At 35.1% G+C, this 14,039-nt stretch overlaps 1 protein-coding gene across 7 annotated transcripts in view; it reads right to left on the bottom strand.

Annotated features, from left to right (window-relative positions):
- The window catches only part of YTHDC2 (YTH N6-methyladenosine RNA binding protein C2), an 82,722-nt gene that overhangs the window by 34,168 nt on the left and 34,515 nt on the right, over window positions 1-14,039 (bottom strand). For all 7 annotated transcript variants that reach the window (XM_079915318.1, XM_079915314.1, XM_079915315.1 and 4 more), the window contains 5 exons: window positions 11,079-11,186; window positions 9,812-9,960; window positions 7,920-8,055; window positions 4,010-4,136; window positions 3,732-3,797 (listed from right to left, as the gene is read on the bottom strand). In XM_079915318.1, coding sequence (XP_079771444.1) covers window positions 3,732-3,797; window positions 4,010-4,136; window positions 7,920-8,055; window positions 9,812-9,960; window positions 11,079-11,186 — 586 coding nt within the window. The remainder of the gene's footprint in view (window positions 1-3,731; window positions 3,798-4,009; window positions 4,137-7,919; window positions 8,056-9,811; window positions 9,961-11,078; window positions 11,187-14,039) is intronic.

Genomic DNA, 14,039 nt, shown 5'->3' with positions numbered 1-14,039 from the left:
AAAATATAAAACTGCCATCACTAGTAATTATCAATATGATTTCTAGAAAGTTCAGTTCAGCCCAATCTTTCTTAAAGAGCTTAGCAGAAAAATAACATAAGACTGCTTTCAGGGACTTCCCTGGTGGCACAGTGGTTAAGAATCCGCCTGCCAATGCAGGGGACACGGGTTCAAGCCCTGATCCGGGAAGATCCCACATGCCACAGCGCAACTAAGCCTGTGTGCCACAACTACTGAGCCTGCGCTCTAGACCCCATGAGCCACAACTACTGAGCACACGAGCCACAACTACTGAAGCCCACAGGCCTATAGCCCGTGCTCCGCAATAAAAATAAGCCACAGCGATGAGAAGCCCATGCACCGCAACAAAGAACAGCCCCCGCTCGCCACAACTAGAGAAAGCCCATGTGCAGCAACAAAGACCCAACACAGCCAAAAATAAATATTTTTTTTAAAAAAAAGACTGCTTTCAATAGGAAAAATATGAAACTTCTGCAACATTATAATTGTAGTATTTGAAATTTTTAAATGCAATTTAAAACATTCCAAGTTTTTTGTTTTCTTATTTTTACCAGGTAAATTAAGGAGGTATTATGTTCTTTGTTTAATGCTATAAACTTTAGATATCAAGTATCAATAATCCAGCAAACATAATAAATTTAATTTAAATATTTGAAATTTATAGTTGATAACATCATGATCTGTGGAATAAAAAGAAAGCTGACTTAGCTGGGATAATTAAAATATTATCCAGATAACTGTTTTACATGGTAATCTGTAGTACATATTGAGCTACACCTAACACCGTAACAATATCTGGAACATTCGAAGTGTTAGCATTAAAAGGAAGTTCTGGTACAAGTTCTGGTGCTATTAATGAAATGATAATAAAACCCACCACACCAGAATTAGCATTTGGATCTGCCAAGACTTTGAGACTCTACATTATCATTTAATGAAATTAAAATGATAAAACTAATTTCATATTTCAAATGTTTACTTCATCTAATACCCGAGACTTCATCTACAGATTTAAATACAAAAACCCAAGTCAAATAAAACATTTTATATGTTCTTGAATAATAAATGTTTTAATATATTTTAACTTCATACTCTATTATTTTTTTGACAGTCTTATCGGTTGAAAATAGATAAAAGCTATCAGTGTACTATAAAATACATTTCCTTTAAATTTCTTTTAAATATATTTTTTCTTTAAATGTCTAATCTAAACTCTGTATAAACATCAAAATTTATCTAAAATAATTATCTAAAAGAAGAATTATAACAGTTTCATAGGATTTTGGAAGTATTGCCCTTTTTTTTTTGAAATCAAAGTAATACATGTACATAGTGTTAATAAACAAGGGTTTTATAGAAGTTCTAACAAAAACCCCTCTCCACTCCTAGTCACACTGCCTAGGACCTTTTTCAATTCTTTTAGCCATTACTTTTGGTATTTACTGCCGTATTTCTAAGCAACATGCATCTTCTGCTATTTATTGATTTAACAATTTAGTAATTATCTGTGAATCTCCAATTAATGAAAAATGAGGTCACCACCCCCACCCTCATATAGTTTCCACACACACAAACCCATACAATTTTCGTTAAATCTGCATTCAGCTTTACTTTGCTACGTAAACATTATTTACCCCTGAGCTAAATAGTAAACTATGATTACACTCCCTTTCTTCTGTAACTTTTTGGTTTTCCTTGAGTAATTACTGTCTAATTTTTATTTGCTTAGTTTTCTGTGTACTTAGCACTAATTCTTCCCAAAATGTCCAACAAATTCATAAAATCTTTTTAATATGATCAAAACCATCAGGTAATCCTTTTTACCCCAGAGGGACTTTCCTCCTGGAGCTCTCTATCTTCTGTTTCTATGAGACAAGGCCTACTGGGCAGCTGTCATAGGAATAGCCCTGTGCACCAACATACTAAGCATTTCTTTCACCTATCTCCTGTGCTGGATCTACTGTGTTCTTCTCTGTTTTACTTCACCTCCTCATTTTTGTAGGACACATTCTCTAACAGCTTCCTCATAAAAAAATACATAGGAAATAAATTTTCCTATCCTTTTTCTACTATTTTCTATTTTTTTGTCTTTTTTTCCTACTCTGTCAGCAATTTTTTTCAACTTTATCTTGCAACCCTTCTGAATTATTTTTCTGCTATCACATTTTAATTTTCAAGGGCTCTTTCTTGTTTATTCATTCTTTCAAAAATAATCACTGAACATCTATATCCAGACACTGTCCCTGAACAAAGGAGACAAGAAGCTTACTAAATTCCACTGGAGAGAAGAGACAGACAATAAACCAATAAATACAGTAAATAAGTAAATTATATAGTTTATTAGAGGATGGTAGGTCCTATGGACAAAAGAAAAAGTAGAACACGTTAAAGAGGATCAGCTGTGGGGGAGGCAGATTGCAATAGATAGGTAAATTTGGGTAGCCCTCATGAAGATGAAATTTGAACAAAGATTTGTGGTCTGTTCCTTTTTTTCTTTTTTTTAAGCACACTGTTTTCTGGTTCATGAATGTTATTTTCGATTACTATTTTTGAAGTTTTCTTCTGGTCACTGATGCTCAGTTTTATTCAACTTCTTGGGGTTTTTTGTTGTTACTGTTTATTTGATGTTTGAGTGCTTTTTCCACTCAAATGTCTGGTGATCAATCCTTGGCAGTTTGTTTATTTTTAAAGAGTAAAGCACAAAAACCTCCATGTGTACAAGTGGGGAAAATTGAGTTATCTGGTTTAAAGATGGTCATTTCATTGAAGGAATACCAAACCTCTTAAAGTTCTAAATCTTTTCTCTAGGCTTGGTCTGTTTTTCCAGGAAGGAATTCTCAAGTTTTCTGCCAAAGAACATAAGCTTCAAACAGGAAAAGGAGATAGGGACATCAGGGGAAGGGAGTGGATGGTATCTCAACTTTTAGTCTTTACGTAGACTTTCACTTAAACCCCTTTTCTGTTTGATACCTTACTCCCACTCTCCCACTGTACCTGGTCACCCTAAGTCCAAACTCTAAATGGTTTAATTTTTCAATAAACTTCCTACATCCTGCTAAAGTGGGAAAGAGATATCACCTGAGGGCAGGGGAGAAGGGAATCTGAAATTCCAAATATTCCTCATAGAGAATTTCAACTAACTCTGTTATTTTTTTAGCCCTTTCTTTCATTGCTTCATTCAGAAGTAGTTGAATGAGCCTCTAAGAAGTTCAAAGCTTAAAATGCGGTTGTTTCTCATTGGCACTTCCCTCTTTAGGTACTCAGGCTTCAGCTTTCTTAGCTTTGCTAAGTCAAACATCAGTAATCCATTAGCCATATATCATCCAAAAATTTACTAACATCTTTCATCAGTTGCATATCCTCTTCCATTCTCTTTGACTTTGTTAGTTTACACATTTTATATTCCTTCCTTACCATTTTAGTGAGGTTTTGGGGAAATGCAGAGAGACAAATACCAAGTTTAACTGGAGATTCCCCTTCTTCTCTTTTAAGATAAAATAAAAAATAAGGTAAATACTATAATACAGTGGATCTTACTAACAACCTACAAAATAACTGAAAGCTGTTATTAGAAAAACTCCTTAGAAACACACACAAAAAAATCTGGATAAGAGACTATAAATAGCCTTCATTTGTCACATTCTATGATTTATATGGCTAAGTTTTTTAAAAAGGAGTCAGGATTAATTAAAAATAGTATAAAGTGTTACCTGTAAGATTCTAGAAGATCCACAATTTCAGTCTGTCCAAAGTGTTTAGCCCAATCTAAAGCCATCCTGCCAAAATTCAAAGATATCGAATTAAGAAAAAGAAATAATATTCTCAAAATTATAAAACCAGTTACTCATATTTATTCATTCACCCATTAAAGTAGAGATGTATGAGCAATTATTACAAATAGCTTTTAATATAAAGACATATAAGAAATCAAAATAGATATGTGTAGTTATACAAAGATATACAAAGAATGAATGCAATTTAAAATTACCAGCCATTTGATGCTTTAATATGAACATTGGCTCCCATACTAATTAACTGTTCTACTTGACTTGAAAAACCTCGTCCTGCAGCAACCATCAAAGCTGTTGCACTGGTTTCACTATGTCTGTAATCCACTAAAAGAAGGAAAAGATACATAAATGTTACATTCCCAAATTACTTTGGAAAATCATTTTAATTTTCTTGAATGTTAGGAGAATTAACCTGGGACTTGCTCCTTTACCTAAGTATATAACAGCATTGTATAACCTTTAACTCAGTTGATCCAAGAAGACCTGATACTGATGTGTCCTTAGTATAAGCAGGATGAAATAGGTACTATCAGTTGGAAGGCAGGAGAAGGAAAGATAGTTGTTAATTAAAACAGAAAAGGAAAGCTACTAACTTTGTAGAATCCTTAAGTAATCTTCCTAGATATGCCTTGACCAAATGACAAGATATAATTAAAGAATTAAAAAGTTAATTTTCATCAGTATCTGGTAATGAATGCTTAAAAGGGCAAATGAAAAGTTCAAAATGATTTTCTGAGGTCCTTTTGTTTTGCTTTTATTACCCCATCATGTCAGGTTCTTATTATCTTAGATGCTTAATGAGAATAACACTGGCAGGAAGTTTACTTCCCACAAAACCCTTCCATGAGAAAAAAATTAAACTTTTATTGAATTTAAATTCATTCTTAGAATATATTTCAAGCAATGCAACATACTATAATTACTGAGAACTAATTTTCATAAATTATAAAATTAAAAAATTTCAGAAAGAAATCACCACTGAAAAAAAACCTCTGTAGTAAAATTTAAGATAATTACAAAAGGAAAAATTTAATTTTCCATATATACCCAATTATCCTCATAATTTAACAACCCTCTAAAACATGGTATCCGTTATTAATATAAGCCAACGGTTCTTAAGGTGGGGAGAGGAACCTATGGAGAGAATTACTTCAGGCTTTTTATTTCTGAAAACACAGATAGCTATGCCTTACTCCTAGATTAAGATTCAGTAGGTCTGGGATGGCCAGGAACATGCATTATTACAGAGGTCTGCAAAGATTATGATTTGTACTCAATATATGGGAATTACTGTTCAACGGAATATTCAATTAGGGGTATGGATAAGTGTGGGAGTTTGAAAACATCCAAAAATTCTTTAATACTCTTCCCTTCAAGGGGTGGAGCCTAATTCCCTTCTCCTTGAGTGTGAGCTGGACTAAGTGACTCATTCTAGCAAATAGAATAAAGTGGAAAAGATGGTGTGCAACTTTGGAGACTAGGTCACGAAAGGTACCTATAGCTTCCTGCTTGCCTTTTCTTCTTCTCTTCTGAATCACACACTCTGGGAGAAGCCAGCTGCCACATTCTGGGAAGAATAAGGCAATCCTATGGAGAGGTCCAGATGGCGAAGAACTGAGGCCTTCAACCAACAGCCAGAGACAAACTGAGGCCTCTAGCCAACAGCCATATGAGTGAGCCTTCTTGGAAGCAGATCCTCCAGCCCCAATAAACCTTAAGATGACTGAACCCCTGCCAACAGCTTAACTACTACTCCATGAGTGACTAGGAACCAGAACCACTCAGTTAAGCCACTCCCAGATTCTTGACTCTCAGAAACTATGTGAAATAATAGATGTTTCAGGTTGCTGAGTTTGGGAATCATTTGTTATGCAGCAATAGATGATTAGCATCCAGTGTTCCATAGAATGCCTAGTCTTACAAAACCAGCTAATTACTACCTGGTTATACAAGATCACAGAGGGAAATTGATATGATTAAAAAAAAATCTACCAAGCCCAAGGCTTCCTGGATCACATGAAGTATTCTCAACTCTGGTGCCAATTAAGAGTTGAGATTTTAGAAGAGAAATAAAAACATGGGAAGTAAATTACTGTTCATAGAGATACCATAACATTTTAGTTTACTACATACACATGGCCTAAGACATTAGAATACTGGGCTCCGGAAAATGTCCAATAAAACTATAAAGGAGAGGGACCTGGATGGTCATAATGGATGACCATTATCAAAGTAATAGTCTAGTACTCTCTAAAGAAATATCTAGGAAGAGGGTCAAAGATAATACAAAAATACTTTAAAATGTTTTATAAATATTTTAAAGCAACATGTCTCAGAGTTCAAATTTCCTAACTTATGGATAGAAACCTAAATGAAGTAGGCATTGGGCCATATGAGTATCTGTGGGGACCGCGTTCCAAGCACAGAAAACAACAAAAGCAAAGGCCCAAAGGCGGGAATGGGCCATATGAAGAGCATATATGAAGAGCAAGAAGACAAGAGTGGCTAAAGCACAGTGAACAAGGAAAAGAGTAGTAGAAAATGAGATAAAAAAGACTGTCAGAGACTAAATCAGGGAAAGAACTTTGATTTTTATTCAAAGTGTAATTGAAAGCCATGGGACAGCTAAGAGAAGAGAAGTGGCATGATCCAATTTCCTTGTCAAAAGGATCAATCTGATTGTTCTCTGGAGAACAGACTAGTAACATAAGAATAGAAGCAGTTAATTGTCCACTGTAATAGTCCAGGAAAAAATGTTGGCTTTGACTAGGATGGCAGCAGTAGAGGAAGTAAAACATGTGAGATTCGGGATTTATTTAGAAGGTAAAACTAACAAGATTTGCTAATGGATTATATGTGGGGTATGAGAGCAAAGTCAAAGATGATTTTATATTTTGTTGCCTTAGCAACTAGGTGAATGGTAGTACCCTAGAGTTAGATTCAGTGTGCCTGGGATGGCCAGGCACATGCATTTTTAAAGAGGTCTACAACTGATAATGATCACTAAGGGAACACTAAGGAAAAAGCAGGTTGAGAGAGAGGTAGAGAAACAGAGAATCAAGTTGTTTGGGGAATATCTAGTTTTATTCCCCTAACAGACTCCCAACCGGAGATGTCAAGTGGTGAGGTGTATTGAAGTGAGGGGGGAGTTCAGGATTGGAGACGTAAAATTAGGAATCATTTTAAATAAATATTTAAAGCTTCGACTAGATGAGATCCATCTAAGGAGTAAGTGTAAATAGAAGGAAGGTCTGAGGATTGAGGCCTGGGACATTCCATATTCAGAGGTCAAGAAAAAGAAAAAAATCCTGCCAAGGAAACCAAGACATACCAGCCAGGGTGATGAGAAGAAAATAAATCAAGTATGGAATATCAGAAGTTAACTGAAGAACATGTTTCAAGAAAGGAGTGATCAAGTATAGTAATAATAATGCTGAGAAGTTCAAGTGAGGGGATAAACTACTTGACATCTAAATCCCTTCCAGTAATGACCTTTTATTATCATCATTCTACCTTTTGCCTAAAAGCCTTCAGGGTCCTAAAACTCAACCGATTGCCAATATCCATTATAACCAACTAATGAAATCAGAATAAATCATTAGTGAAAATATGTCATGTGACATAACGCAGGTACATGTGAATCAGAACTTGAACCTATATAACTAAAGGTATACTAAAATTTTCCATTTATTGAATGAATAATCTAGAGTTAAAGTTATTAACATTTTTCCCCTGTTTTGAAATAACAAATCTCTTTGAAAACCCAAGATACTCCAGGGGTAAAGGTGATGCATAGGGGGGAGTATATTTATGTTACAAATTTTATACACATAAAAATACTTTTGCATATAACTGTCATATATTCACAGACCCCATGAAACTATTCTGGAGACATTAAGTTAAGAGTCCCTGATTTAATACAATACTTATCTATTCTACTATGCTAATAAGAAGATCCTGATTTGTACATTTGAAATAGTACTCCAAAAGAACAAAATATTGGTTGTGAACAAAAAGTGAATTTTGAATTTTATGAATTAAGCTACACTTCTATCATAATAAATAACTTCAAGAGTAATACAAAAAACTTAAATAAATTATACTTACCACTAACATTTTCAGTTAAAATAAGGTGAAAGACCTGAGCAAAGGCATCAACATCTTTACGCAGCCATATGTCAGAAAGACAAGCATCCATTTCCTTTATTAACCATGGTTCAAGGCAATTCACATCTTTTTCTGTCTTTAAAAAGAAGCAAAGATTATAAATTACTTAACAGCTTAACCTTTGCTTGCAAAGAACATGAGATGGCCATAACGGCCACAAGAACTACTAACCATTCGGTATTACAGCAAAGGCTTTGACATAAAAATTTCTCATCTCATCACAAACATAATCACTCACAATATTGTACCTTGTTTTCACATTCATCTTTTATCTGAGAATGAGCCTGTCAACAAAGGAGTATGATACAGTCACAATATTAACTGTGCTTCTGACAGAATGTTGCTAAATGTACCTGTCTATCAGTGGTCTTATGTCCCAACTGCACAACAGAGGAAACATCACCTGGAGCTTTTCAACACTGAAGCCACGTCCCACCCCAGAGCAAGTACTTCAGAATCTCTGGAATGGAGGACAGATTCCATAGGACTTTAAAAGTTCCTTAGGGGTTGTTACTGTGCAGCCAGGCTTAAGAATCACTAGTTTAGGGACTTCCCTGGTGGCACAGTGGTTAAGAATCAGCCTGCCAACACAGGGGACACAGGTTCGAGCCCTGGTCTGGGAAGATCCCACATGCCACGGAGCAACTAAGCCCGTGCACCACAACTACTGAGCCAGTGTTCTGGAGCCCGCGAGCCACAACAACTGAGCCCGTGTGCCACAACTACTGAAGCCCGCATGCCTAGAGCCCGTGCTCCACAACAAAGAGAAGCCACCACAATGAGAAGCCCGCGCACCACAAAACAAAAAGTAGCCCCCACTCGTTGCAACTAGAGAAAGCCCACACCCAGCAATGAAGACCCAATGCAGCCAAAAATAAACAAATAATTAAAAAAAAAAAGAATCACTAATTTAAATGGTCAAAATGCTGTTCACTGAACCAAATGGATGTTCCCTGCACTAAATAACAATTTTTAAACATTCTTTAAAAGTACACATTCTTTAAAACTATAGTTCATTTGGATGCATCAGAACTTTAAACACTGGGAGAAAACTGCAAGCATATCTGCATTATGTAGCTTCTCATGCTCAAAAGAGTTAAATTCTTTTTCTAAAAAGTGCATAGTCCCAGCCATCTCACTAATCACCAATGCCTTTTTAAGAATTCTAAACCAGAATCAAAGACCAGAAGGGGCCTAGGAAATCCGCTGGTTCCAGTTTTCAAACAGACTCCAAGGAATCCAAAGTAGCAGAAGCCCCGCTTAGGGGTGGGGATGGAGAGTGATGGATGAGCAGGCAGGATTTCTACAAAATATTTCATTTGTAAAAGATATTGTGGCAAAATAGAAGGGAGAAAAGCAGAGAGAAAAAGAAACTGAGGTCTATAGTGGGTAATTGATTTTACAGATTCACATGGCTTTGTGGCATAAACATCAGTCTTGATTACTTGCCCTAATACCAAGAGGCTTTTCTCAGTTTTTTACTAACTTAGCTTATCTTGCATTGCTTAGCTCATAGGTTCTTAAACTTCTGAGATGATAAAATATCTAGCAATAATAATGTATGTATATATACATAATATCTACAACTATTTTCTTCACAAAATTTATAGAAAATATTGAAATAGTTTTAACTCAGAATGAAACAATAAAAGATGTTGCATTATTTGAAAAAAAAAGTGTGCAGAAAATTATTCTGAAAAATGTGTTGTAGTCTAAGATAAACTAAGGGAATTATGCCTTGATAATGTAATAAAAAATATAATCTCATAAAATGTTCTTTAAATTACACAATTTTCCCTCAAAATAGCAGTGTGAAACCACTGAGGTCTTACCAACTGACTGAAGACGGCATCACCACCATCATCCAATAAATCATTTTCTTCAGTTACATTTGGGACAGCTCTCTGCCTCTGAGATTCAGGCTTGAAAGTATTCTCTTGAGCTGAGTACCATTCTGTAAGTGTGGTTTGTTGTCTTTCTTCTAAATTAATTACCAAAGAAAATAAGTAAATACTTTGCTTTTTGAAATATATTTCTTTGTTTAAAAAAATTAAGTGAATCTGAAAATACCTAAAAGTTGGCCTTATTTTAAAGTTACTTTTTAAAAATATATTAATTAGGAACATTCAATAAAATGTGTTATGCTGAACCAAAAGGAGACATGAAACTGTTTTATAAAACCTCATCTATTCATCTACTAGTAAGAAGTTTACTTCTGAATCAGGACATAATTTAATGAACAGTATTTTAGCCATATAACAAATACTGTTTAGATCAATGACTAATATTCATATAGCACTTTGTAGAAAATCATTTATTGAATTTCTACCACCATTCTGTTTGAGACACAAGTTATATTCAATTTTCATCTTCAAAAGTTTTGAGAACCAGAAGTTTTATAATTTACATATTAGTGATTCAGCACTGCACTGTGACACAGGCATTGCTAATTGCTTTTTTCAAGTGAAGAATCCAAAGAAGTTAAGATTATTTGTCCAAGGTTATACTAACTAAACAAAGGAATCAAAGCTTGAAGCCAAGTCTTCCATCATGAATAATGTAATTAAAAGTAAGCAAAAGGAACTTAACCTTAATTCAAAAGCTGAGATATAGTATAAATCATAAGAGCTGTATTAATAGGCAAGTAATGTTAAATTCAAAGTACTGATGCAATTCATAACAATATCAAGATTTGAAAAACTCAACAATTATACCAAAGATGAGCCTGTTATTACTCATATGCTACTCTTTTCACTTCCTCACCCACTCCCCACTCCCACTCTATAACATATGCTGGGGACAGCCAGCACAAATCTTCTGCCTCCTTAAAATAGTGGTTGAATATTTGGATACAGACACACTCAGCCTCCTCAACTCTGGCATCCCCTTTCAATTCCTCTCTATAGATTATAACTTCTAGACATAAACCAGAATGTAGAACTTCCATATGGGACAGTATTCTAATATAATATTCTACAACTATACACAGAGAGAAATACTTTCAAGTGTCCTTGTATCTGCGTAGCATAAGACTGGAGTACTCCAAAAAGTCAATATCAATAGTAATTTTCTTCTATATTTGTTTGATAAAAAGCTTACCTCGTTGTTTTTCCTTTTTGTATTTTAACATTTCTTTGTTTGTGTATCCAGTAGTTCTTAAAATGTCTTCCAGAAACATTTCTTTTACTTCAAATGGTCTTCCCTGTACTAAATAGGAATTTTTTTAAACAGTCAATTTGCATCTTAGAGATAATTCACATAAAAACATGAGATTCTCAAATTAATAAATCTGAATATTAATCCAAAGGCAATTCCATAGGTCAAGTGATCCTCATATTGTCCTTTAAATGTAACTCTGATCTATATTTTAGACAACTGTTCATTTGCATGTTTTTTTCCAGTGTTTACTATTTACTTGATTGTTTGGCATCATGCTAGGCACTAGGAATATAAATGGTAAGCAGAAACAGAGTTCCTCCTGCTCTCTTGAAGCTTGAAGCTTGTAATCTAGCAGGGGAATCTGACATTAATCCAATAATCCAAAACATCAATGTAAAAATAAAGTTGTAAAAAGTCCTGTGAGAGAGAAGTACAAGATACCATGACAGTACATAATAGGGGAATTTGAAGGAATCAAGAAAAGCATCTTCACTGAGAAAAATGAGAACCAAGAGAAGGGAGTAAACAAAATAGCTAAGCTACACAGAGAGGAAAGAGTATACTATGAAGAAAAAAACAGTATGTACAAAGCCCCTATGGTGGGAAAGAGTATGATGTTCTCAAGGAACTAAAAGGCCAAGCTAGTTGGAACATGATGTGAAGAGGGGTGTGAAGAAGGGATTGTAGTTCAAGATGAGGCAGAAGAAATAGATAAGTCTTATTAAGGGTTTAGGTCTTTATTCTGAGGTAAAGGTTGTTCAAAGTTTCAAGCTCATGAGAGTATTTAACATCATCAAAATTCCACTTCAGAAATCTGGCTGAAAATTCCACGTTGGCTGCAACATGGGGAATGGATTTAAAAGAAACCAGAGTGGATGAAACAGACCAGGTAGGAGCAATTACAATAGTTCACGATGAAGAGGACAATAACCTGAACAAGACTGGTGATAGTAAAAATGGAAGGAGACAGACAGACTAGATAGATGGGAAGTAAAATCCACAGAACTCAGCATTAGATTGGATATGGAAGAATGATAAGGAAGTGTCAACCACAGTTCTTGAAAGTCTGGCTTACAAAACTCAATGGATGATGTTGTCATTTTCTGAGGCTGACAAGGAAAGCTAAAAGAAAAACAGGTTGGCTTGTGGGAGCCGGGGTTTGGTCAAATGTTAGGTGCCAAAATGACCTTCAATTAGCAGATACATAAATTTTATGTGCCTTACCACCCAGTAATATTATGAGCAAAAAGTCTTACAGGTTTATGACTTAGGTGATTAGGTCAATGGTATGATTAACCAAAACAGGCAACACAAGAGAAGCAGATTTTTTAGAAAGGATTAAGTATTCAGTTTGGGCATATTAGAGGGGAACTGCTTATAAGCAACGAAGTCCAAAGCTCTGGAGAACAGTTTGAACTAGGAAATAAAGATTCAGGAGTCATCAGTGCAAGAGAAAGTAGAAGGCAAGGTCAAGAATGAGATCTTCCAGGAAAACTAACTGTGCACCCCCAGTACCTAGTAGAGAACAGCATAGAGCAGGAAAGAGAGAAAAAGCAAAGAAATCAAAGAAGGAAGAGAAAGGGGATGGGGAAGGGCGGGGAAGGGCAGGGAAGGGCAGGGAAGGGCAGGGAAGGGCAGGGAAGGGCAGGGAAGGGCAGGGAAGGGAAGGGAGGGGAAGGACGAAAGGGAAGGGGAGGGAAGGGAGGAAGAGGAAAAAAATGGGTCATGGGAAAAATCCTCAAAAATATCAATATTTAAGCACCATGCAAAAGAAGAGAAGCCCACAGAGGAGACCAAGAAAGTACAGGCTGTAATACAGAATGAGACTTAGGATGTAGTTCTGGCAAATAAATTATGGGATACGAGCATTTCACAAAAAAAGGGTAACGATTATGAGAAATACTACGGAAAATATAAGTAAGATTTTTATGTAAAATTAAATCAATTTCAAAACAATACTGGTAAGAATGCACAAATGAATAGCCCCATAAGCTGCAGAAATGTGAATCATTTCAGCCTTTTGAAAAAGTAAAATGACAAAACCATCTTACTGTTAAAATTAAAAATAGATACATTCTTTTACTCAACAATTTCACTTTCAGGAATCTATCCTTAGAAATAAGAGCACCAATATATAAGAATATATGTAGAAGGATGCTCATAACAACGATGTTTATAGTAGGGGAAAGGGAGAATCCAGGACCAATCTAATGTCCAAATATTAAGAAATGGTTAAATAAATCATGGTACATTCATACTAGGAAATATAAAAGCAGTTCTTCAATATAATGAACTACATCTAGAGCTTCTAAACTGGAGAACTGTTCATGATATACTGTCATATGAATAAAGCAAACTGCAAAACATTGTCTATGGCATGTGCCCATTTATGTAAAAACCATTTTCTATAAACCCAATATATATGTATATATTTACATATGTTGTATGAGCATGGACAAGGTGAGACAGGATATACACTAGGCTTCAACATCAAGTAATCTCAGGGAAGAAAAGATATGAAATGAAAGGAAGACAGGTGATTGTGAACTTTTTCCCTGAATGTCTGTACTATTTCACTGAGGTAAACACATACAACTTTTCCAATTTTTGAGGAGGAAATCAATAATTTTTTTAGAGATTGGTGGAAAAACCAGATTTGATTAAAGGATAAGGACAAAATTTAAGTGGCAACATATTTAGAAGTACATGGGAGGTAAACACGGGCATTAAGACTACTCTTTGAAAGAGTCTAGCAATAAAGGCAAAGCTATAGGACAGAATTTAAAGGGGAATACAAAATAAAGCATATCTCCTTTTAAGACTAGAGAACAGGCTCACTACACAATACCAAAGAGTTGTAGATGGAAAAGGAGAGGATGAAAATATATAGATATGACTGAT

The sequence above is a fragment of the Stenella coeruleoalba genome (genome assembly GCF_951394435.1).
Source record: "Stenella coeruleoalba genome assembly, chromosome: 3".
Classification (NCBI taxonomy): domain Eukaryota; kingdom Metazoa; phylum Chordata; class Mammalia; order Artiodactyla; family Delphinidae; genus Stenella; species Stenella coeruleoalba.
The sequence above is the reverse complement of the archived record's forward strand: the minus strand, read 5'-3'. Positions and strand labels throughout refer to the sequence as shown.